Raw genomic sequence first — 26,875 nt, forward strand, 5'->3', positions numbered from 1 at the left:
TTCACTTTGTCATTATGAGGTTTTGTGTGTAGCTTGTTGAAAAATAAATGATATTCAATCCATTTTGAATTCAGGCTGTAACAACTAAATGTTGAATAAGTAAAAAGGTATGAATACTTTCTGAGGGCACTGTGTAGGGTGGTCTGATCTGTGTCGTAGTGGCTCTAGTCGGAGTCTGAGCTGTCAGCCGTGGGCTGTCTAAGAGCCTCCTCTAGGGGTGCCAGTGTTCCGTCCCTCCTCACCCCCATTGGTCTGATCAGCTGCTGCCTGTGGAGCACAAAAACAGACACAAACAACATCACAACTGGGTCGTATTCACTAGGCAACAAACTGAAACAGCCCGGGACTACCTGGACGTGTCCAATAAGAAACACTTGTTTTCATTTTCCATTTCAAAATTAATTCGACCCTGGTCTGGAGAACCATGTTTGATGTTGATTAGAAACCACGGTTGGGCTCAACTTGAATTGAAGGCAGTAATTCAGGAAGTAAACAAAAATTTGAATTCAATAATTTAAATAAGGTAATTTATTTTCAATGACTTCTCAATAAACTGAAAAGTAGAAGCTATTTCAAAACATTTTATATTTTAAATTCAAATCACTTCCTGAATTTACTATATTCTATTCAAATTGAGCACAACCCGTTAGAAACAAGAATATTACTTTGTGATATTCACAACAGTTTGGAAATCACAGCAGGAGAAAACAAATATTCACCAACAAAGACTAGGGGTAGTGCAGAGGAAAACAAACAAGTTACAAACCAGGTGTCTCAGTCACTCAAGGTTGAGAAGAGGATGCACCCCAGAAGGATGCTGGTCAAGCAGAAGGGCGCATTTGCCGATGTACTGTTAGCTTATAATGTTTACTTTGCTACCGATAGAAATGCAGTAAAGTTGGCTAAACATAGTGGTAAGTAGAACTAATATATTTTTTTCTCCAACCAGCATAGGCCTACCTAGCGAAGTTAGCTAACATTATCCCATTTCAATGTTTTTAAGAGTGTTTAATCACAAATTGTCTATCTAGCTAATAACTGATCATGTCAATATGGCTAGTTAACATGCTAACTTTCAGGGGATAAACTAGATGTCTATTTTAACTTGCCATCTATAGTGGTGCTGACAGTAGTCTTGACTGACAACTACCAGGATGAGGACTTGTCGATGTCAAGGTCTTTCCAAAAGGTCAGATCTCTTATGAAACAAGCTAAATGGCACGTTTGCTTAGCTAGCGAGCTCCATGCCAAATGGATAGGCTACCCTCACGTATCTGAAATGAAGAGCATTCAGTTACTTGCTGTATAAATGATGGTAGAGATACATGTGGAATTAATCGAAAATGTATAGTTCTGACTGTGCTCTTCAAGAGGTGTTGATATTAAAACCAAACACTTATAACATTTATTTAAAAATTTCTTAAAAACGGCATGCAGTGGTCAATGGTTTTAGCGGAGCTGGGGGTCTCCTTGCCCCACAGCAGCCAAACCGAACACTCTACACTGTATTGTAACGTTTTATTGATAACAACCTGTAATGGAAACCGAACAAGCATATAGAACATTTGTTATTTAAGCAGATGCTTAGTCCCAGTGTATGGATTCAGAAATCTTCCCCTTCAACATTTGCCACAATAGTGTACAACTCCCACATGTTTCATTTGGTAGACAAATCTGTTGCTGCCACAATCCACATGCGCTGCTTTGAACCTCAAAACCCTTTGTGTCATGCATTCTACACCTTCTAAAGAGGACCGTTGTTGAGTGGTGGTGGCACTTCTTTTTTTCTTACATCTGGCGCTCAAGAACCCTGGCTGACGACCAGTCCCCCCCCTTCATTCACTCAAACACATGTGAACACACACACAAACTCTTATTGTTGGTCATCTCCCCTTCCACGCTCTCCTCTCCTCTGTGGGTCAGTTTAATTACAGGATCAGTGCTCTGTGTAATCTCCTCAAAGCCACACCAGGCCCTCTATCCTAATCCAATTATATCTGCACTGTGTGCCACCAGCTCCCTCTCAGATGTGTTATCACAGAATTAGCCAATCAAAGTCTTAAAACCATGGCTACATTTGCATTCATTTGCACAATTCAAACACAAATTAACATATAACTCCTCATTCCTGGTTCCTCCCCCCAAAAAACAGAGTAAAGCTCTGGAGGAGGACTATGATAAAGAAGACTTGGAGGTGAGCCATGTAATATGATTGTGCGGTATGAATACGGCACAAAGGAAATTTGAAGATCTTATCTCCTGTCCTTTCAGTGGAAAGCACTAAATCATTTGTTTTATAAAAAAAAAAAGATACGTAAGCTGGGGTGAGTTCTGACGACTACGCACAACCCTGTTTCACGGTGCCACATCCTCTATCTAATGTGTAATGAAACCATCAACAATAACCAAGACCAAAAAATATTAGAAACACTTGTTCTTTCCGTGACATAGACTGACCAGGTGAATGCTATGTTAAATCACCTGTCAAATCCACTTCAATCAATGTAGATGAAGGGGAGGAAACAGGTTAAAGAAGGATTTTTAGTGAGACATTGATTGTGTACTGTATATGGCAGGCTATGGCAGAAAGATGGCAGGTTAACGGTTATGGGGTCAGTGTTGTTGAAAGATACGTTTTTGAGGTTTAGCCTCCTTCAGGACACTTCAGTATCTCCAGACAGAGAGTGCCATTTAGCCATCCACCTGTCCCAAGCCAATCCCAATCACATCAACCAGAGATGGGCTTTATAAAGATATAACTTATTATAACAGGGTGAAAAACAAGATAATGAGAGAGGAGAAAGAAAAAGAGAAGAGAAGAAAAAAAAACACCCACTCACTGACAACACTCCTACATTGTAGTCCGTTCTACCAATTAATCCCATGGTGCATCCTGTCCTGTTCCCCACTCTGCAGGATCTGAGGACCCAGGCAATCAGATATGGTTTGTGTAGGGGGTCAGATTCAGAGCATGTGCTAATTGGAGGAGCAGGTAAGCTGCGAGGGGAAGCACATTCTTGCAGGGCCCTGAGCCATCTCCTGAGAGCCCATCGTGGCATGTTGGATAGGAAAGGCAGCAGCTGGTGACTGTGGTTGCAGCAGATGGTGACTGTGGTTGCAGCAGCTGGTGACTGTGGTTGCATCACAAATGGCACCCTATTCCCTATATAGTCCCAGCTCTGGTGAAAAGTACTGCACTATGTAGGGAATAGGATGCCATTTGGGATAAAACCTGTGTCATCACCCTCTCCCTTTCGACATGTCTACTTGACACTGACCGACACAGCAGAATAGAGAGCTGGAGGGATACAGGAGGAGGAGGATCTGGCTTCAGAGGAAAGGAATCAACCTCTTGTAGACAGGCACACGCGTCTCATTACGACTCAACCCCCTCTCTGTGGCTGAACAATGACAACGTCAGCTTTTCTTGTGTCTGTAAACATAGTCAACCCTCCACCCCAAAACCAATGCCTCTTCTTTCTAATTGTGCCTATGTCTCAGTCCTACTCCCCTGTCAGTTAGCGTACAATGTTTGGCTCGTGGGCTGAATGAAGAGAAAGGTGAATAAAGGGAAGTAGACATGTTATTAAAAACCCTGACATAAAGTACCACATAAAGGAGTAGAAAGGAGCCGAGGGCTTCCGACCCCACTGTGTGGGCCAATTAGGACGCTAATTAATGGCGTTCTGGTAATGATGCAGCAGCGGCACGCCAACAGCGGCAGCTTCCATTGACTCCAACTGAATGCAGTGGCAGCCGAGGTGGTATGGCCGGGGCCTAATTGAGCACCGGGGCTAACGGCAGGAGATTCTTCCTCAAATGAACTGGTTGGCAGGGAGCGCGCTCAGTGTCACTCAGCCTCGCATCCACATCATTCTCTGAGTAGCACTAGGTTCTGCTTGCTAAGGAAAGGCCAGTATGAATGAAGACAGCAGACGTTCAGGTTCAGGGGGACAAATAATAAGCCATAGGGAATCATTCAAACAGGATACAAAGCTATATAATTCAGAAAGGTTAATAATCTGGCATTGAGGGTTACAATGAATAGAAACACTGCTGGCAAACACAGTTGTTGTTGCATTCATACATGATGAGGCTGTGTGGTGGTTGGTTTACCTTGACAACTTGTCAAACATGTTGACCAATTTCTGGGCCTCGTACTCTTTCTGCTCCTCAGTCATGTCTTCGATGGGGTTAGGCATGGGCTCCTCCACGTGACCCGTGATGGGGTTGATGCTGAGACAGACAGAGATAGGACAGAGAGAAGACGTAATGTGTGTAACATTTATTTAACTAGGGAAGTCAGTTAAGAACAAATTCTTATTTACAATGACAGTCTAATAATGATGGTGAAAATGACCCAATGCTTGACTGTCCTGAATGTTTGGCTAGAACGCAGGGCTGTTCAATTCTGGTGCTGGAAGGCCAAAACATTTCTGTTTTTTGTTAATACCTGGTAGATAATGGCACTCACCTGGTGTCCCAGGTCTGAATAAGTCCCTTGTCCCAGGTCTGAATTAAGTCCCTTTTAAGAAGGAGAGGGTGAAAGCCAGAAGTGTTTCTCCAGAACCAACATTGAACAGCCCTGGCCACTAGAGTGGCACTTAAGTGGTGTCACGTAAAAGTGATTGATGAAACACCCCTTGGCCCAATGGATTCTGTTGTAGTTAAATAAATGTTGTGGCACTCCCATGATACACCCTAAAGCCAACACAACATTTAATGCAAACATTTAGTAATTCAAAGCAAGGCATGTATGTCTATGGTCATGTATTCAAAGCTTCTGCCTACTCACAAAGGTTTAGCCGATTTGTACTCTTCGGTGTCAGAGTCTTCGTCGTCTGAGTACAGAGTCTCTCCTCGCCCCCCTGCCAGCAGGCCTCGAGCCACCAGGAGTCCTGCTGCATTACCATACCCAGTGTACTTCAACAGGTGGTCCACTGGAGGATTAGAGGGGGAGAAATCAGTACAACACCATGGACAACTGTACTTTATGTAGGGATGGGGGTTTGAAATCATTTCACTATTCGAATAGTATCATACATTTTTGTTGGATATTCGAAAAACCGTTTAAAGACAGACATAACAAGGATAATTTTGGTATTTGATTTAAGACCCCTTAAAGTATATAAAAATAGAGTGTCAAACATTTTACTTGGCCTTACTGACATTAGCCCATAGAAACACATTCACTACATGGAACAACAGAACAAAATTCCTTTTGATTTTTTGGGGTTGGACTGAAGTGTCTGTGGATTCGGAACGCTCACCTTTTTCCATTTTTTTTTTGCCTTACAGCCTTATTCTAAAACAGATTTTTTTTAAATTACCCTCAAACTTTTTGCCAGTTAAAACAAATATCTTTTTTTAAATACTGTATTTATATAAGTATTCAGATCCTTTGCAATGAGACTCGAAATTGAGCTCAGGTGCATCCTGTTTCCATTGATTATCCTTGATGTTTCTACAACCATATTGGAGTCCACCTGTGGTAAATTCAATTGATTGGACATAATTTGGAAAGGCACACAACTGTTTACAGAAGGTCCCACAGTTGACGGTTTTGCTCTGGCATGCACTAAGCCACGAGGTTGAAGGACTTGTACGTAGTGCTCCAGGACAGGAAAGTGTCGAGGCACAGATGTGGGGAAGCGTACAAAAACATTTATGCAGCATTCAAGGTCCCCAAGAACACAGTGGCCTCCATCATTCTTAAATGGAAGAAGTTTAGAAACACCAAGACTGGCCGCCCGGCCAAACTGAGCAATCAGCGGAGAAGGGCCTTAGTCAGGGAGGTGACCAAGAACCCAATGATCACTGACAGAGCTTCAGAGTTCTTCTGTGGAGATGGGAGAACCTTCCAGAAGGACAGAAATCTCTGCAACCCGCCACCAAATGAGGCCTTTATGGTAGCGGCCAGATGGAAGCCACTTTTAGTAAAAGGCACGACAGACCACTTGGAGTTTGCCAAAAGGCACCTAAAGGACTCTGACCATGAGAAAAAACATTCTCTGGTCTGATGAAACCAAGATTGAACTCTTTGGCCTGAATGCCAAGCATCACGTCTGGAGGAAACTTGGCACCATCCCTAAGGTGAAGCATAGTGGTGGCATCATCATCATATTGTAGGGATGTTTTTCAGCATCAGGGACTGGGATACTAGTCAGGAACGAGAAAAGATGAACAGAGTAAAGTACAGAGAGATCCTTGATGAAAACCTGCTCCAGAGCACTCAGACTGGGGCAAAGGTTCACATTCCAATAGGAAAATGACCCTAAGCACACAGCCAAGACAACACAGGAGTGGCTTCGGGACAAGTCTCTGAATGTCCTTGAGTGGCCCTAACAGAGTCCGGACTTGAATCTGATCGAACATCTCTGGAAAGACCTGAAATAGCTGTGCAGCGACAATCCCCATCCAATCTGACAGAGCTTGAGAGGATCTACAGAGAAGAATGGGAGACACTCCCCAAATATAGGTGTGCCAAGCTTGTAGTGTCATACCCAAGAAGACTCAAGGCTGAAATCACTGCCAAAGGGGCTTCAACAAAAAGTAAAGGATCTGAATACATATGCAAATGTGATATTTCAGTTTTGATTTTGAATACATTTGCAAAAAAATAGAAAAATCTATTTTTGCTTTGTCATTATGGGGTATTGTGTGTAGATTGAGCTGGGAAAAAAACAAACAATCTAATCCATTTTAGAACAAGGCTGTAACATAACAAAATGTGGAAAAAATCAAAGGGTCTGAATACTTTCTGAATTGCCTGTACATCTGAGAGACAACAAAGATCAGGAAAAATTTTATTAATTATAGTTTTTTTTAATTTATTTTTTAACATGTCTGTAACCCCTTATTTCTGGCACTAAGCAGTCTCCACAGTACCAGTCAAAAGTTAGAACACCTACTCATTCAAGGGTTTTTCTTTATTTTTACATTGTAGAATAATGTTGAATACATTAAAACAATGAAAAAACACATATGGAATAATGTAGTAACCAAAAAATATTGGATTAGATTTGAGATTATTCAAAGTAGCCACTCGTTGCCTTGATGACAGCTTTGCACACTCTTGGCATTCTCTCAACCAGCTTCACCTGGAACACTTTTCCAACAGTTTTGAAGGAGTTCCCACATATGCTGAGCACTTGTTGGCTGCTTTTCCTTTACTCTGCGGTCCAACTCATCCCAAACCATCTTAATTGGGTTGAGGTCGGGTGATTGTGGAGGCCAGGTCATCTGATACAGCACTCCATCCCTCTCCTTCTTGGTCAAATAGCCCTTATCGGGTCATTGTCCTGTTGAAAAACAAATGAGAGTGGGACTAAGCACAAACCAGATGGAATGGCATCTTGCTGCAGAATGCTGTGGTAGCAATGCTGGTTAAGTGTGAATTGAATTCTAAATAAATCACAGACAATGTCACCAGCAAAGCACCTCTACACAATCACTCCTCCATGCTTCACGGTGGGAACCACACATAGAGATCATCCATTCACCTACTCTGCGTCTCACAAAGAGACAGCGGTTCGAACCAAAGATCTACAATTTTGACTCCAGACCCAAAGGAAAGATTTCCACCAGTCTAATGTCCATTGCTCGTGTTTTTTGTCCAAGCAAGTCACTTCTTCTTATTGGTGTCCTTTAGTAGTGGTTTCTTTGCAGCAATTCGACCATGAAGGCCTGATTCACACAGTCTCCTCTGAACAGTTGGTGTTGAGATGTGTCTGTTACTTGAACTCTGTAAAGCATTTATTTGGGCTGCAATTTCTGAGGCTGGACACTCTAATGAACTTATCCTCTGCAGCAGAGGTAACTCTGGGTCTTCCTTTCCTGTGGCGGTCCTCATGAGAGCCAGTTTCATCATAGCACTTGATAGTTTTTGCAACTGCACTTGAAGAAACACAAAGTTCTTGAAATGTTCCGTATTGACTGACCTTCATGTCTTAAAGTAATGATGGACTGTCATTCCTCTTTGCTTATTTGTGCACGACAAGCTCAAAATCGGTTAATTTTTATTTTTTTACATTGGATAAAAGTAGAGACTCAGAGCTACAAAATGGTATATCATACATAGAGGTCGACCGATTAATCGGAATGGCCAATTAATTAAGTTTTCATAACAATCGGAAATCTGTATTTTTGGACACCGATTTTGCCGATTTGTCTTTTTCACCTTTATTTAACTAGGCAAGTCAGTTAAGAACACAGTCCTATTTTCAATGACGGCCTAGGAACGGTGGGTCAACTGCCTTGTTCAGGGGCAGAATGACAGATTTTTACCTTGTCAGCTCTGGGATTCAATCTTGCCACCTTACGGTTAACTAGTCCAACGCTCTAACCACCTGCCTCTCATTGCACTCCACGAGGAGCCTGCCTGTTACGCAAATGCAGTAGAAACCAAGGTAAGTTGCTAGCTAGCATTAAACATCATAATCACTAGTTAACTACACATGGTTGATGATATTACTAGTTTATCTAGCGTGTCCTGCATTGCATATAATCGATGCAACGCTGGGGGATGATTTAACAAAAGCGCATTTGCGAAAAAAGCACAATCGTTGCACGACTGTACCTAACCATAAACACCAATGCCTTTCTTAAAATCAATACACAGAAGTATATTTTTTTAAACCTGCATATTTAGCTAAAAGAAATCCAGGTTAGTAGGCAATATTAACCAGGTGAAATTGTGTCACTTCTCTTGCGTTCATTGCACGCAGTCAGGGTATATGCAACAGTTTGGGCCGCCTGGCTCATTGCGAACTAATTTGCCAGAGTTTTACGTAATTATGACATAACATTGAAGGTTGTACAATGTAACAAGAATATTTTGACTTAGGGATGCCACCCGTTAGATAAAATACCGAACGGTTCCGTATTTCACTGAAATAATAAACGTTTTATTTTCGAAATGATAGTTCCCGGATTCGACCATATTAATGACCAAAGGCTCGTATTTCTGTGTGTTATTATGTTATAATTAAGTCTATGATTTGATATTTGATAGAGCAGTCAGACTGAGCGATGGTAGGCAGCAGCAGGCTTGTAAGCATTCATTCAAACAGCACTTTCGTGCGTTTTGACAGCAGCTCTTCGCAAGCACAGCACTGTTTATGACTTCAAGCCTATCAGCCTAATGGCTGGTGTAACCGATGTCAAATGGCTAGCTAGTTAGCGGGATGCGCACTAATAGCATTTCAAACGTCACTCGCTCTGAGACTTGGACTAGTTATTCCCCTTGCTCTGCTCTGCGGCTTTTGTGGAGCGATGCGTAACGCTGCTTCGAGTGTGGCTGTTGTCGATGTGTTCCTGGTTCGAGCCCAGGTAGGCGCGAGGAGAGGGACAGAAGCTATACTGTTACACTGGCAATACTAAAGTGCCTATAAGAACATCCAATAGTCAAAGGTTAATGAAATACAAATGGTATAGAGAGAAATAGTCCTTTAAATACTATATTAAATCCAACCTAAAACCTCTTACCTTGGAATATTGAAGTCTCATGTTAAAGGAACCACCAACTTTCATATGTTTTCATGTTCTGAGCAAGGAACTTATGGCACATATTGCACTTTTACTTCTCCAAAACTTTGTTTTTGAATTATTTAAACCAAATTGAACATGTTTCATAATTTATTTGAGGCTAAATGGATTTTTATTGATGTATTGTATTAAGCTAAAATAAGTGTTCATTCAGTATTGTTGTAATTGTCATTATTACAAACAAAAAATTTATCGGTATCGGCTTTTCTTTGGTCCTCCAATAATCGGTATCGGCATTGGAAAATCATAATCGGTCGACCTCTAATCATACACTACAGTTGAGGAACAATGGGAAAGTTATTCTGCTTTGAAAGTTGATTAACTTTTAAATTCACTTTTGAGAAAATGGCCTTTGAATATTTTGGTCCTACTATTGGAGAACCCTTCTTTGTCTACACCCATTTAGCATCGTTCACACCCTCTTAAGCTTTTTCCTCACCCATCTCTTTAAGGGTGGATCCGAATGTACTAACAACAGCAGTCAAGCATCCAAGCTAACTTGCTAGTTACTTCCAGACATCTAAGTGAGAGAGAACAGCTCACTGAACATTATTCACCCTAGCAGAGCTGGTTAGGCTGTTATGTTATCCAGAGTGTTGGTGACTACAACTGTGCTGTCAGATTGTCCGTTCTTAAATTCAGACCGTTTCGCGTTGATCCGGACATTCTGACCTCACAACAGAGGTCAAGCACCCAAGCGAACTGGCTAACATTGGCTAGCTTGCGAGCTACTTCCAGACACATAACGAGAGAACACCCCACTCTGACCATTTTACTCGCCCTAGCAGAGCTGGTTAGGCTGTTTTCATGTTATTCAGAGCACTGGTGACTGTCACTGTGCTGCTGGCAACAATTTAACTACACTTTTTTGCTGACGTTTACTGACACCGGCCAATTTCAACGGGTGTTGAGCATTTGTAAATTCATCAAATATTCAGCACTCTCTGCCACACTCAGACTAGAGTGCTCTGAAATCGGAGTAGATGGCCAGACTGAATTTACGAACACACCCGAAATAGTTACTTGCATAGTGAAGTCTTTTATTAAGACGTGTAGCTAGAAAGCTAGCTTGGTAAAAAATGAACCATAATCCATACTCATGACGTTATTACCCTGCATGAATCTGCAGGTAGCTAACCAACCAGGTTCAATGTTAGCTAGCTAACATTAGCCTATAGCTAGCTAAGTAAATGGCTCTGAGATATGAATAATAAGGTCATACACGTAACATTAGCTAGCTATCTAGCCAGCCAGCTAACATTACATAGCTAGCTAGGTAAACAATGAACCCTAATCGCAACTCATGGCGTCACTACCCTGCATGAATCTGTAGGTAGCTAACCAACCAGGTTCAATGTTAGCTAGCTAACATTAGGCTATAGCTAGCCAGAAAAATGTCTGTTAAAATTAGAAACGTGTAATGTCTGAAAACGTAGCTAGCTAGACTATCTTATCATTCATGGTTGGACGCGTCTCCTGTCAGATGCCATCGTTGCCCTTCGTTTTAAGATGTAATCCCAGAGACAGGTATTTTCTCCATCTCCTTAGCTATAATACTCAAATTCCACTGACTTCAGTCCTCCAGAAAGTGGTGAGCAACACTTATGCAGTTTTAATACAAGATACATGTTGTTTTTTTAAAGCCGTGTTAGACAGGATTACCTAGACATACTGACCAGCTCAAATAGATAAAAGCATGCTATATGGCAGACCAATCCAAACGCATCTCTCGGCATGTCCAGCCCACTCATCTCAGCCAATCATGGCTAGTGGGAAGGTTGCTCACTTTTTCTTTGGCTAAACCAACTAGGCTCGTAAATTAACAATTGTATTAGTATTTACAGATGGCATACATGTTTGTTATTAAGGCACATGAAAGTTCACAAGTTCGAAAAGGCATTTCTGGCACAAAAAAAATGCATTTTGATAAAATATATATTTTTTTACGTTCAAACAACTCTCCTGTTAAATAGTGACCCACGACCCCCTGAAACGGATCACATTTGAGCTGTTCTTGCCATAATATGGACTTGGTCTTTTACCAAATAGTTCTATCTTCTGTATACACCCTTACCTTGTCACAACACAACTGATTGGTTCAAATGCATTAAGGAAAGAAATTCCACAAATTAACAAGGCACATCTGTTAATTGAAATGCATTCCAGGTGACTACCTTATGAAGCTGCTTGAAAGAATGCCAAGAGTGTGCAAAGCTGTCAAAGGCAAAGGGTGGCTACTTTGAACAATCTCAAATATATTTGGATTTGTTTAACACTTTTTTGGTTACTACATGATTCCATGTGATATTTCATAGTTTTGATGTCTTCACTATTATTCTACAATGTAGAAAATAGTAAAAATAGTAAAAAATAAAGAACCCTTTAATGAGTAAGTGTGTCCAAACTTTTGACTGGTACTGTATACTTCCATTCATTTTTTCAACTGGTACCAGGGGACATTCAGATGAGGCCTGTAGGCGTCCTAGAGCATAACAACTGACATGTACGTCTCACCCATAGAGTCATCATAATAGTTTATAGGCCAAACCGTTCGGACCCTACATACAATTTTGTGAGAAGACCAATTTGTGGGATGTCCATGGTCTGACAGACACCGCATCAGATGTAAAACCATAAACATCTCTAGCTTAAACTGACAGATTTGCATTTTTTTTTTGAAATTATGCTAATTATATTTCCGCAGCGGCACAGACATCAAACTTGAGGGGTGAAGAAGATATTTTTAGCTAGCCAGCCAGCTATTGCTAGCCAGGATAGGCAGCTATAGCTAGCCAGGATAGCCAGCTATAGCTAGCCAGCCAACTATTGCTAGCCAGGATAGCCAGCTATAGCTAGCTAGCCAGCCAGCTATTGCTAGCCAGGATAGCCAGCTATAGCTAGCCAGCCAGCTATAGCTAGCCAGGATAGCCAGCTATAGCTAGCCAGCCAGCTATAGCTAGCCAGGATAGCCAGCTATAGCTAGCCAGCCAGCTATAGCTAGCCAGGATAGCCAGCTATAGCTAGCCAGCTATAGCTAGCCAGCCAGCTATTGCTAGCCAGCCAGCTATTGCTAGCCAGGATAGCCAGCTATAGCTAGCCAGCCAGCTATTGCTAGCCAGGATAGCCAGCTATAGCTAGCCAGCCAGCTATAGCTAGCCAGCCAGCTATCGCTAGCCAGCCAGCTATAGCTAGCCAGCTATCGCTAGCCAGGCTAGCCAGCTATCGCTAGCCAGGATAGCCAGCTATCGCTAGCCAGGATAGCCAACTATCCCTAGCCAGGATAATTGAGGCCACATGCTGCACTTTCTCCGCGACCCCATTCAGTTAAAACAACAGTTGGTTAATTGTTGTAGCCTACTCCTTCTCATTTTTGCTAAACTTTTAATTCCGTTATTTTATTCCATCATGCATTGCATTAAGTGAACCGTCACTCCACTTGCTACGCATTAAGCATCTTTGCCGCTTTGATTGGCCAACATAAACAACAAGCTACACATTTACGGTGCGCAAGTCATAAAACTATGACATTTGTCGTTTTCTTAAATTATTAATTTTAAAATGTCATGGTATATCCCTGTATGTAACATGAATATTTTAATTTAGAAAAAACCTTTTCAGTGTTAAAATAGGTAAATCATAATTATATATTTTATTTCTGCAAAAATGAACACACACAAGTATTCGAATACTAACGTCCATTCGGCTATTCGAATAACCGTGCACATCCCTATCATACAGACTTCCCAGTGTCTCTCTCTCTCACCACTCTCTTTGCAGAGGACGAAGAGGAACTCTGCAGCGCTCTGCTTCACGCCCATGTCCACGTGGGTCATGAGGCGCACCAGCTTGTTCCTAACGGTGGACCCTATCTCCGGCCTGACCTTGACCTCCTTCAGCGGGGGCAGCACCTGGAGACAAATACAGCCAACGGGGGCAGAGCCACAGTGAAAATTAACACTGTAGTATACTAGACTAGTGAACTGAGTGATCAGGCCAGCTAATGATCCATCTGCCACTGCTGGAGGATATGTTAGAAGAAAAGTAATCTAGACAGATTTTATAAGATATGTGAAATAAATACACAGAACAAAAATATAAATGCAACAATTTCACTGAGCTACAGTTCATATAAGGATATCAATTAATTGAAATAAATTCATTAGGCCCTAATCTATGGATTTCACATGACTGGGAATACAGATATGCATCTGTTGGTCACATATACCTTTTTAAAAAAGGTAGGGACATGGATCAGGAAACCAGTCAGTATCTGGTGTGACCAACATTTGCCTCATGCAGCGCGACACATCTCTTTCACATAAAGTTGATCAGTCTGTTGATTGTGGCCCATGGAATGTTGTCACATTTCTCTTCAAAGGCTGTGCGAAGTTGCTGGATATTGGAGGGAACTGGAACACGATGTCATACACATCGATCCAGAGCATCCCAAACAGGCTCAATGGGTGATATGTCTGATGAATATGCAGGCCATGGAAGAACTAGGACATTTACAGTTTCCAGGAATTATGTACAGATCCTTGTGACATGGGGCTGTGCATTATCTTACTGAAATACTGTATGAGGTGATGGCAGTAGATGAATGGCACGACAATGGCCTCAGGATCTTGTATCGCTGTGCATTCAATTTGCCATTGATAAAATGCAATTGTGTTCGTTGTCCATAGCTTATGCCTGCCCATACTATAACCCCACCTCCACCATGGGGCGCTCTCTGTTCACAATATTGATATCAGCAAACAGCTCGCCCACATGACACCAAACACACTGTCTACCATCTGCCCGGTACAGTTGAAAACGGGATTCATCCAAGAAAAGCACACTTCGCCAGCATGCCAGTGGCCATTGAAGGTGAGTATTTGTTGCCCACTGAAGTCAGTTACGATGCCAAACTACAGTCAGGTCAAGACCCTGGTGAGGACGACGAGCAGACAGATGAGCTTCCCTGAGACAGTTTCTGAAAGTTTGTGCAGAAATTATTCGGTTGTGCAAACCCACTTTTTAAATCAGCTGTCCGGGTGGCTGGTCTCAGACGATCCCGCAGGTGAAGAAGCCGGATGTGGAGGTCTTGGCCTGGCTTGGTTATACGTGGTCTGCGGATGTGAGGTTGGACGTACTGCCAAATTCTATAAAACCGCTATTCCCAAACTGGGGTATGCGCAATGCCGTCGGGGGTATGCCAAATAAAAATGTGATTCACATTTTCAAATAGTCCATTTAGATTTTCCAATGGGCCTATACATTTAAGTGATGTTTTTTTTTCTCGAGCAGCCACGTTTCACTGCCAAAAATAAAATGAAACCATATAGTGTTCAGCGAAATAACAACAATGTCAAATACAGGTAGCCTAGTCAAATAATTAACATCCAATCACAGTAACCGTTACTCTCTTGCAGGAAATCCCCTAACTGTAAATATGTAGCCAAACGGAGCTGCTGCTCATTCCGTTTGCTCGAAAATAGAGAAAAAAGTAAGGCCCATAGAGTCCATAGAGACACATACCAGCTCTACTGGTAGTACTGCTACTACCAGCAGTACTACACCTGTCGATGACACAAGTTGTTCTGCTTCCACGAGCACATCTAATGCTAGCATCAGTAATTCTACATTTGTTGCTAGCCCAGCTAGCATGGACACTGACAGTTGTGAATCTGATGCAGCTGAAGAGCTACTGCCCCCTTACCCGGGAAAGCACCAAACAGACAGAGACGTTGGACCATCGAAGAGGCGCAAATATGATGAGAACTACATTGATTTGGGGTTCACTTATATTGGGAATAGTGCCTTGCCTCAGCCACAGTGTGTTATATGTGCAAAAGTACTATCTCACAACTCAATGACACCTTCACTCTTGCACAGACATTTAGAAGCAGAACATGTCAATTTGAAAAATAAGCCATGAGTTTGAGCGAGAATTAAGATGACTATCGAGTAGTAAGACATGCATAAAAGCAACACATACCATTAATAAGAAGGGGCTAGAAGCATCTTTTTGGTTAGCTACTGAGTTGCTATGACAGGCAAGCCCCATACTATTGTGAAGGACTTAATTCTTCCTGCTGCCGCGAATATGGCTGGGACAATGCTGGGGGAAAAGGCACAAAAAAAACTATACAGACAATGACTTCATCAAACAACACTGTTTCACAGCACATCAGTAACATGGCAGGAGATGTTTTAAAACAATTACTGCTTTACATACAAGCCAATGAATTCTATGCTTTACAGCTGGATGAGTCAACAGACGTGGCGGGCCTGGCACAGCTCCTGGTACAGTTGAAGTCGGAAGATAACATACACCTTAGCCAAATACATTTAAGCTCAGTTTTTCCACAAGTCCTGACATTTAATCCTAAAAATTCCCTGTCTTAGGTCAGTTAGGATCACCACTTTATTTTAAGAATGTGAAATGTCAGAATAATAGTAGAGAATTATTTCTTTCAGCTTTTATTTCTTTCATCACATTCCCAGTGGGTCAGAAGTTTACACACACTCAATTAGTATTTGGTAGCATTGCCTTTGAATTGTTTAACTTGGGCCAAACGTTTTGGGTAGCCTTCCACAATAACGTTTTGGATTTTTATGGCAGTTTTGGAACAGTGGCTTCTTCCTTGCTGAGCGGCCTTTCAGGTTATGTCGATATAGGACTCGTTTTACTGTGGATATAGATACTTTTGTACCCGTTCCCTCCAGCATCTTCACAAGGTCCTTTGCTGTTGTTCTGGGATTGATTTGCACTTTTTGCACCAACGTACGTTCATCTCTAGGAGACAGAACGTGTCTCCTTCCTGAGCGGTATGACGGCTGCGTGGTCCTATGGTGTTTATACTTGCGTTCTATTGTTTGTACAGATGAACGTGGTACCTTCAGGCGTTTGGAAATTGCTACCAAGGATGAACCTGACTTGTGGAGGTCTACAATTTCTTTTCTGAGGTCTTGGCTGATTTCTTTTGATTTTTCCATGATGTCAAGCAAAGAGGCACTGAGTTTGAAGGTAGGCCTTGAAATACATCCACAGGTACACCTCCAATTGACTCAAATGATGTCAATTAGCCTATCAGAAGCTTTTAAAGCCATGACATTTTCTGAAATGTTCCAAGCTGTTTAAAGGCACAGTCAACTTAGTGTATGTAAACTTCTGACCCACTGGAATTGTGATACAGTGAATTATAAGTGAAATAATCTGTCTGTAAACAATTGTTGGAAAAATGACTTGTGTCATGCACAAAGTAGATGTTCTTACCGACTTGACAAAACTATAGTTTGTTAACAAGAAATATGTGGAGTGGTAGAAAAACTTGTTTTAATGACTCCAACATAAGTGTATGTAAACTTCCGACTTCAACTGTACCTGAGAGTGGATTCTCAGCCCTCACTAGCATGAAAACTAAATACAGGCACAGACTGTGTGTGGAAAATGATTTAAGGCTGAGACTCTCTCCAGTACAACATTGCAGAGTTATGTGCACCCTTTCAAGTACACCCTTCTATTTAACCTGTAGTGAGTTATTCACAATTTCTGATGAACAAATAAGGTTTTATATATAAGATGGCTAAATAAAGAGCAAAATTATTGATTATTATTATTTGTGCCCTGGTCCTTTAAGAGTTCCTTGTCACTTCCCACGAGCCGGGTTGTGATAAAAATTCACACTCATTCTTATGTTTAATAAAGGTATCGTGTGTGTGTGGCAGACTTACAATGATGGCAATAAAAAAACATTTGAGAGTGCGATGGAGGTTGTATGTTTGAAGGGGTACGGGACTATAAAAAGTTTGGGAACCACTGCTATAAAACAACGTTGGAGGCGGCTTATGGATGGTAGAGAAATGACATTACATTCTCTGGCAACAGCTCTGTTGGACATTCCTTCAGTCACCATGCCAATTGCACACTCCCTCAACTTTAGACATCTATGGCATTGAGTTGTGTGACTAAAGTGCACATTTTAGAGTGTCCTTTTATTGCCCTCAGCACAAGGTGCACCTGTGTAATGATCATGCTGTTTCTTGATAGCTTCTTGATATGCTACACCTGTCAGGTGGATGGATTATCTTGGCAAAGGAGAGGTGCTCAATAACAGGCATGTACACAAATTTGTGCAAAATATCTGAGAGAAATATGCTTTTGTGTGTATGGAACATTTCTGGGATCTTTTATTTCAGCTCATGAAACATGGAACCAACACTTTACATGTTGCATTTAGATTTTTGTTCTGTATATATGTATTTCACACTGATTAAGTAGTTTCACTAATTTTGAAGATCTTAATTTTGCATCACTTTTTATGTATAAGAATAGGATAGATTAGAACATGCCCTTAAAGTGTATGTTCAAGCTCAAGCCCCCTCTAGCTCCAGCCCACTACCTGTGTCTTGATGTATCTGCGGATCTCCCGGTGGTACCTGGAACCCTCGGTCAGCAGGCTGAGCACTGGGGTCAGCCCCTCTTTGTAGTTGGCACCCTGCTTGGAATGAGACACACATGAGGCGAGTGACGACAGGCATGCCCACAGAGGCACTGTAGCAGTTGGTTTGTGGACCATTAGCAAAATAACTATTCAGGAATGTATAAGTAATTCAATTTCTATGTTGTGTGGACAGCTTCTAATAGGATGGCCAGGATTTACGCATCATTTCATTGGCTTGTTCAGTAGAGACTGACGTTACTACATAAACAGCCATATGAATTTCTGAATGGCCTCTAACAGTTAAGATAGTCAGTTCCTTAAATGGCGGGTGAGAAGTCACTGGTGGACTGCATCATTGAGGTTAATTCTACTTTGGCTTGAAACATTGTTTTATTTAACTTGTTGGTCAAGAGGAAATGCAAAAGTGTTGGCATGGTTTGTAATAGCAGCCACGGAGATCAAGCAATCAGTTTGAAGAAAGATGCAGAATTGGCAAGTCTTGGTTTGTACATAAGTGATTCTGTGCAGTCCAATATCTCAAACACACACAATGGGGTGAATCCTAACTTCCACTGAAGTCAAATTTTCACTTACACGTGCATTGATATCAGCGAGAGACATTTAAGTTATTTAACAGACGCTCTTTTCCAGAGCGGCTTACAGGAGCAATTTGGGTTAAGTGATTTGCACAAGGGCACAGACAGATTTTTTACCAAGTCAGCTCGGGAATTTGAACCAGCAACCTTTCGGTTACTGGCCCAATGCTCTTAACCGCTAGGCTACCTGCCGCCTCAGTGAAAATGTAAGTGACTTTAAGTAAACATTTGACTTAAGTGGAAGGATTCGCCCAATGTCTCTGGTCCACTAGTTCTTACCTTGTCTATCCTCTTCTCCATAAAGTCCAGTAGCACCTGCACAGCGTCCATGTTCTTCCCGCTGTACTCCTCCTGGCCCCCCTGGACCGGCAAGTCAATCAGCACATCCAGACATGACACTGGCAGGTTACTCAGCAGGTTGATGGCATGGCTGGAGGAGAAGAAGGAAGACATGAGGAAAAATAAGGAGAAAGGACAGTGGTTAAGTCATTGGTTATAGCATGTAGGAAGGATTAACACATAATAAATATGGTTTCGTTCTTAAGAATAGGCTACATGCATGTCATTGTTTTCTACCAATCATGAGACTTTTTAAAGACTACTTGTTTTTTAAAAGCACTTTCATCTAGCATGAAGATACGTTGGGTAGTTATCCCTCTTATTGTTGTGTTTGCGTCAAGACCACAAGGCATTCCATCAGTCCAAACAGACAAGGACCTAAGGTCAACTTTGGATTTTGGACAATGGGCTAACCCCGTGACCAGAGGGACACAACAACATAATCCATAGGACCACAGGGAGCATTATCAATCACTTTTACATGACACATTCTTTACATTCTCGCATGTCCTTCAAAAGAAAGCTTTGTAGTTAATTCGCATCAATGAGATGTCCAGAAAAGACATACTGTCGTATGACTTCTAAAAACAGTCTTGGCTTAAAGTTTGAACTTTCTCATGAGCTGGATGCTGTCACTGTTGACTAGAGTGATTATTGGATGGTGATTAATTAGCATAAACCAAACGATGAATGTGTACTTTCAGGATGCAGTTTTGCCCTGTTGTGTGGAGAGCAGTGAGGAGAAGGGTTGCAAACCTGTGTGCTTCCTCTGTTTTGTCCTCTGTCTGAGTCTTAAGCATCAATAGATGGCGCATGATGGCGGTGACAAGGCGGAGTTGGTGGTCACCACCCTATCAAATGAAGGATGGAAATCAAATCAAATTTCATTGGTTACATACACATATTTAGCAGACGTTATTGCGGGTGAAGCAAAATGCTTGTGTTCCTAGCGCCAACAGTGCAGTAGTATCTAACAATTCACAAAAATAAACAAATCTAAAAGTAAAAGAATGGAATTAAGAAATATATAAATATTAGGACGAGCAATGTCGGAGTGGCATTGACTAAATACAGTAGAATAGAATACAGTATCAAATCAAAGTTTATTTGTCACGTGCGCAGAATACAACATTTCACCTTACAGTGAAATGCTTACTTACAGACTCTAACCAATAGTGCAAAAAAAGGTATTTGGTGAACAATAGGTAAGTAAAGAAATAAAATGAGTAAAAAGACAGGCTATATACAGTAGTGAGGCTATAAAAGTTGTGAGGCTACATACAGACACCGGTTAGTCAGGCTGATTGAGGTAATATGTACATGAATGTATAGTTAAAGTGACTATGCATATATGATAAACAGAGAGTAGCAGGTTGTAAAGCAGTTTGTAAAAATTATTAAAGTGGCAAGTGATTAATTTTCTATGTACACTGCTCAAAAAAATAAAGGGAACACTTAAACAACACAATGTAACTCCAAGTCAATCACACTTCTGTGAAATCAAACTGTCCACTTAGGAAGCAACACTGATTGACAAATTTCACATGCTGCTGTGTAAATGGAATAGACAACAGGTGGAAATTATAAGCAATTAGCAAGACACCCCCAATAAAGGAGTGGTTCTGCAGGTGGTGACCACAGACCACTTCTCAGTTCCTATGCTTCCTGGCTGATGTTTTGGTCACTTTTGAATGCTGGCGGTGCTTTCACTCTAGTGGTAGCATGAGACGGAGTCTACAACCCACACAAGTGGCTCAGGTAGTGCAGCTCATCCAGGATGGCACATCAATGCGAGCTGTGGCAAGAAGGTTTGCTGTGTCTGTCAGCGTAGTGTCCAGAGCATGGAGGCGCTACCAGGAGACAGGCCAGTACATCAGGAGACGTGGAGGAGGCCGTAAGAGGGCAACAACCCAGCAGAAGGACCGCTACCTCCGCCTTTGTGCAAGGAGGAGCAGGAGGAGCACTGCCAGAGCCCTGCAAAATGACCTCCAGCAGGCCACAAATGTGCATGTGTCTGCTCAAACGGTCAAAAACAGACTCCATGAGGGTGGTATGAGGGCCCGACGTCCACAGGTGGGGGTTGTGCTTACAGCCCAACACTGTGCAGGACGTTTGGCATTTGCCAGAGAACACCAAGATTGGCAAATTCACCACTGGTGCCCTGTGCTCTTCACAGATGAAAGCAGGTTCACACTGAGCACATGTGACAGACGTGACAGAGTCTGGAGACGCCGTGGAGAACGTTCTGCTGCCTGAAACATCCTCCAACATGACCGGTTTGGCGGTGGGTCAGTCATGGTGTGGGGTGGCATTTCTTTGGGGTGCCGCACAGCCCTCCATGTGCTCGCCAGAGGTAGCCTGACTGCCATTAGGTACCAAGATGAGATCCTCAGACCCCTTGTGAGACCATATGCAGGTGCGGTTGGCCCTGGGTCCAATTGAGCACATCTGGGACATCGTGTCTCGCTCCATCCACCAATACCACATTGCACCACAGACTGTCCAGGAGTTGGCGGATGCTTTAGGAGGCCCAGGAGCATGCCCAGGCGTTGTAGGGAGGTCATACAGGCACGTGGAGGCCACACACACTTCTGAGCCTCATTATGACTTGTTTTAAGGACATTACATCAAAGTTGGATCAGCCTGTAGTGTGGTTTTCCACTTTCATTTTGAGTGTGACTCCAAATCCAGACCTCCATGGGTTGATAAATTTGATTTCCATTGATAATTTTTGTGTGATTTTGTTCAACATTCAACTATGTAAAGAAAAAAGTATTTAATAAGAATATTTCATTCATTCAGATCTAGGATGTGTTATTTTAGTGTTCCCTTTATTTTTTTGAGCAGTGTATATAGGGCAGTAGCCTCTAAAGGTTGAGCAGCCGGGTGGTACCCAGCTAGTGATGGCTATTTAACAGTTTGATGGCCTTGACATAAAAAGGCTGTTTTTCAGTCTCTCGGCCCAGCTTTGATGCACCTGTACTGACCTCGCCTTCTGAATGATAGCAGGGTGAACAGGCTGTGGATTGGGTGGTTGATGTCCTTGATGATCTTTTTGGCATTCCTGTGACGTTGGGTGCTGTAGGTGTCCTGGAGTGCAGGCAGTGTGCCCCCAGTGATGCGTTCGGTAGACCGTACCACCCTCTAGAGAGCCCCGCAGTTGCGGGTAGTGCAGTTGCCGTACCAGGTGGTGAAACAGCCCAACAGGATACTCTCAATTGTGCATCTGTAAACGTTTCTGAGGGTCTTAGTGGCCAAGCCAAATTTACTCAGCCTCCTGAGTTTAAAGAGGCGCTGTTGCGCCTTCTTCACCACATTGTCTGTGTGGGTGGACCATTTCAGATTGTCAGTGATGTGTATGCCTAGGAACTTGAAGCTTTCCACCTTCTCCATTGCGGTCATGTCGATGTGGATAGGGGAGTGCTCCCTCTGCTGTTTCCTGAACTCCACCATCAGCTCATTCGTTTTGTTGACGTAGAGAGAGAGGTTATTTTCCTGGCCCCACTTTGCCAGCTCCCTCACCTCCTACCTGTAGACTGTCTCGTCATTGTTGGTAATCAGGCCTACTACTGTTGTGTCGTCTGCAAACTTGATGATTGAGTTGGAGGCGTGCCTGGCCACGCAGTCATGGGTGAACAGGGAGTACAGGAGGGGGGCTGAGCATGCACACTTGTGGGGCCCCTGTGTTGAGGATCAGCAAAGTGAAGGTGTTGTTTCCTACCTTCGCCACCTGGGAGAGGCCCGTCAGGAAGTCCAGGACCCAGTTACACAGGGCGGGGTTCAGACCCAGGGCCCCGAGCTTAATGATGAGCTTGGAGGGTACTATGGTGTTGAAGGGTGAGCTATAGTCAATGAACAGCATTCTGATATAGGTATTCCTCTTGTCCAGATGGGATAAGGCAGTGTGCAGTGCAATGGCAATTGCATCGTCTGTGGATCTATTGTGGCGGTAAGCAAATTGAAGTGGGTCTAGGGTGTCAGGTTAGGTAAATAGGTGATATGATCCTTGACTAGCCTCTCAAAGCACATCATGATGACAGAAGTGAGTGCCTTGGGGCGATAGTCATTTAGTTCAGTTACCTTTGCTTTCTTGGGTGGAGGAACAATGGTGGACATCTTGAAGCAAGTGGAGACAGCAGACTGGGATAGGGAGAGATCGAATATGTCCGTAAACAAACCAGCCAGCTGGTCTGCGCATGCTCTGAGGACGCGGCTAGGGATGCCGTCTGGGCCGGCAGCCTTTGCCAGGGTTAACACGCTTAAATGTCTTACATTGGCCACGTACAACAGACTGATCCTTATGGAAGCATTTCATTGCTTCAAACAAAAGGAGGGGAGGGTCTAAGCAGGTAGGGGTAAGAAGGATAAAATTAGCTATGGATGAACCGGAAAGGGGAGGAGGTCATGTAAAAAAGAAAACATAGGAAGATATTGGTCATAGCTCATAACCTGTATCATTTAGGTAACATTTATTATGCCAATACAGGGGTAAAATGTTGTTTTTTAAATTAAAAAACATGAACAGAGAGAGCGAGAGAAAGGAGAAAGGGAGGGACTGTAACTATGGAGAGATTGAGGAAAGATGAGAGGAATTAGGGATTTCCGGACGTGGAAGTCAGACCTAAGAGCTGTGAGTCACTGAGCACAGGCTTTCCATTCCATGCAAATGACCATGTGGGATTGACTCATGAGATGAACAAAGGGCTTTTCTGATCAACGCCACAGATTATCCATTATATTGACCATATACTCAAGTGGCCGCTTTGACAATGAAAAGAAATGGAAGTTAGTCGGGAGGCAAGATCAGGTGGGGCCATTCTAGCCAATGAGAGGGCAGATACGTGTGTGAACAACAGGTACACATTTTTTCTCAATGTTGCTGGGATGTCACGTGTTCCTACTTATATCAGTACACTCGTAACAACCTAGGCGTTACAAGATTTCTATTCGATTAATAAGCCATACGATTATTTCACTAACTCCCCCTGGCTAATCAAGAAAGCTGTAAAGGTGCCAAAGGAGCTTAAGCGAGGTCAGATAGCTGATAAACCTCTTATTGCTGCACAGGCTTAGTTAGGGCTTATTTAAGGGATGTCACTGAATAAAGGCAAGTGTCTTGCTGTTAAACTATCTGTAAATAATATCCTTCAACTAAGGCATGCAAAGTTTGGTGACTTCAATGCTGAATTCAAAATATGCAAGGAGATGTGTCCATCCACAGCCAGTGAGATGCAAAGAATTTATGTTTATGTAGCAACTCTAAATGCTGTGTGATGCTGTGACACTATAGGCTGTGCTCATGGCTGCAGCGTCTAGCCCTCTTTGAGCTCTGAATAATAACAATAATAATAAATGCCATTTAGCAGATGCTTTTATCCAAAGCGACTTACAGTCGTGTGCATACCTTCAACTGAGCCATACAGGACCATGTGACTGCCATGTTACAAGTACAGCGTACATATCCTCTTTAAAAATGAAAAAAAACTCCAAAAGGAGAACAACATTCTGTAACAGACAGAGGGTGTAACAGTGTAACTCACCTCATCGCTAGTGTCAGACAGCGTAAGGTTGAACAAGGCTTTCAGGGCCTCCATGGCCCTCTCGTTGTCTTCAGCAGGGATAGGCAAGGCCTGGAGGCCTGGATGGGCCACCTCGTAGGGGCCCACCCAGCGTAGGTCCAGGGTACGCTCCAGCACCTCTGTGAGGAGCCCCACGGCATGCAGCTCCCTCTGGAGCCCCCCCCGGACGTCTGGCCGCAGAGCCGAGAGCAGGAAGAGCAGGCGCAGGGAGAACAGGCCCACCTCGTGACATCCGGCACGGGCGGCGTGCAGGCGGGCACACAGACCACGTGCCAGCTGCACGTCGGCACCCACCTGCTGTGCCGCCACGCTGTTAAACACCACGTTACACAGGCACTTAAGGGCCTCCACCACCACCCTCTCTTCCTCCTCTGTCTGGGCATCCTCTTGCAGACTGTCACCTCCCTCCTCTCCCGCCTGCAGCCGAGCCAGCCCGGCCAGGACCAGCATGCCCTCCCGGGTGCCCACAGGGCCCAGGACCCGCTTGTCCCGGGACAGGATGCGAAGGGTCTCCAGGCAGGTGCTCTGGCAGCAGGACCCAACCTGCCTCCCCAGCACAGTCAGCAGACCCTGACACAGCCTCTGCACAGTGAGAGAAGGTTGGTTCATCATAAAACACACAGGGGACAGAAGCATTATCTAGGCTATAAGTAAAAGTGAAGCACCAGACAAGGCAGAGTGTTTACTGTTTACTTACACTTCGTAGGTCCTCCTCTTTTGGGTCAAAGGTGAATGTGCGACTATTCTGAAAAAGACAGTATACATTAGTCTTGCTGATACAAACTCAGTGTTCCCGGGAGTTCTCCCTCGCTGTGTACCATGTGAGTTACGTCAGCAAGGTTAAGTACTAATGAGAGAAAAGTCAAATGCATATGCTAAATGTGCTTTGTCACCTTCATCTGTGCATGATTCTCAGAAATGTTATCTAGAAATAATTTGTTTCTATGATACAGTAAATAGCTTGTGCAGACAGATTATACGTATGACTGCATTAGATAGGATATACGAGTGTGATGCAAAGTATATCGCCATTAGGCTCTAGGTTATCAGTGACAGCGGCTAACGACGTTAGCTAGCAAACGTACCTAGCTAGCTAGCTCAAGTTACAGCAGGAAGTGCAGCAATAGCTATAACCAAATGGGAGCTAGCTAGAATTGTTCATTATATACGCATGCTGTCATTGTATGCTTAGCTAGCTACAGTAGATGATTAGAAAGTTATACCATACAATGTTTGGCCACAACACTAGCTAACGTTAGCTAGCTAGCAACCCAGCTAGCCAGGATGAAAATATGCTTCCTACAACACAGCAATAGGTTTTAAACTCGTTGATTCCTTTCAAAATGAAAGGGGAAATGCAAGTTCTAGATAGACATAGTTTTAGTACTAAATTTAGCAGCTATGATTATGTAAACGTTTTTAGATGGCTGGCGAGCTAGCTAATAACTTTGTTTTGGTTGACGTCAAATCGAGGAGAATTACACCCACCTCTACGTTGTACTGGTGCAAAAGCCTTTTAATTTCCTCTTCATTGTTAGTCTCGAGCTTTGACAGGATACTGTTTAAATCCATTCTTAAAATATTTCGATGACAATTCAAGAATTGTAACGTTATAGAGTACGTTTCTGAATAATTTGCAGCACCCTATTTTTTTATTCGTCTGACATTCAGTTACATACAGAAGGCTACATACACCCTTCTTCCTTGTTTCAACTTTCACCGGTTAACGTCACGATCTCATCGAAACCGTGCGAGCACAGCGTGCAAGTTCGGTGATCCGCCTATAGTCCCCCACAGTGGACTCGTTATAATACCTATACAACCTAGCATTCAAACAGAATTGGTTCCAATCGTCTTTCCAACATAATTTTTTCCCCACATACTTTATTTGAAGTATTTGTAAAATGCATTATGTGTTTAGGCTTACCTTGGTGGTACGTTTTGCTAACCGTTTAATTCTCTCTCAGACAAGGTAAGGTTTACCAATATATATACGCCTCAATTTGCTCTTAAAAATCCAAAATGCTAATTTGCAACAGAGAAAACCTCAGCAAGACTACAAATGCCAGCAGGATGCTCCTGCGCTTCATATTTTATTTTATTTAACTAGGTAAGTCAGTTAAGAACAAATTCTTATTTACAATGATGCCTACCAAAAGCCAAAAGGCCTCCTGTGGGGACGGGTATTACAAATAAAATTATAGGACAAAACACACATCACAAGGAGACACCACAACACTACATAAAGAGAGACCTAAGACAACAACATAGCATGGCAGCAACACATGACAACATAGCATGGTAGCAACACCACATGACAACAACATGGCAGCAACACAAAAAATTGTACAAACATTATTGGGCACAGACAACAGCACAAAGCCAA

The 26,875-nt window shown here is 42.8% G+C and overlaps 1 protein-coding gene across 2 annotated transcripts; it reads right to left on the reverse strand.

Moving 5' to 3' along the window:
* On the reverse strand, positions 1–26,223 carry LOC112232096 (synembryn-B). 2 transcript variants are annotated; one of them, XM_024398896.2, is made up of 10 exons: positions 25,978–26,223; positions 25,187–25,234; positions 24,451–25,071; positions 19,667–19,761; positions 18,851–19,001; positions 17,934–18,032; positions 13,310–13,454; positions 4,796–4,940; positions 4,117–4,236; positions 1–267 (listed from the first exon to the last, which is right to left on the reverse strand). In XM_024398896.2, exons 1-10 carry the CDS (start codon positions 26,059–26,061, stop codon positions 165–167), a joined length of 1,611 nt encoding a protein of 536 aa, XP_024254664.1. In that variant the 5' UTR covers positions 26,062–26,223; the 3' UTR covers positions 1–164. The 2 variants fall into 2 exon arrangements, with proteins under 2 accessions (XP_024254664.1, XP_024254665.1); XM_024398897.2 differs by having other exon boundaries at positions 17,934–18,029; positions 25,978–26,222.
* Positions 26,224–26,875: the final 652 nt, after the last annotated feature.

Source organism: Oncorhynchus tshawytscha, linkage group LG06 (assembly GCF_018296145.1).
Source record: "Oncorhynchus tshawytscha isolate Ot180627B linkage group LG06, Otsh_v2.0, whole genome shotgun sequence".
Classification (NCBI taxonomy): domain Eukaryota; kingdom Metazoa; phylum Chordata; class Actinopteri; order Salmoniformes; family Salmonidae; genus Oncorhynchus; species Oncorhynchus tshawytscha.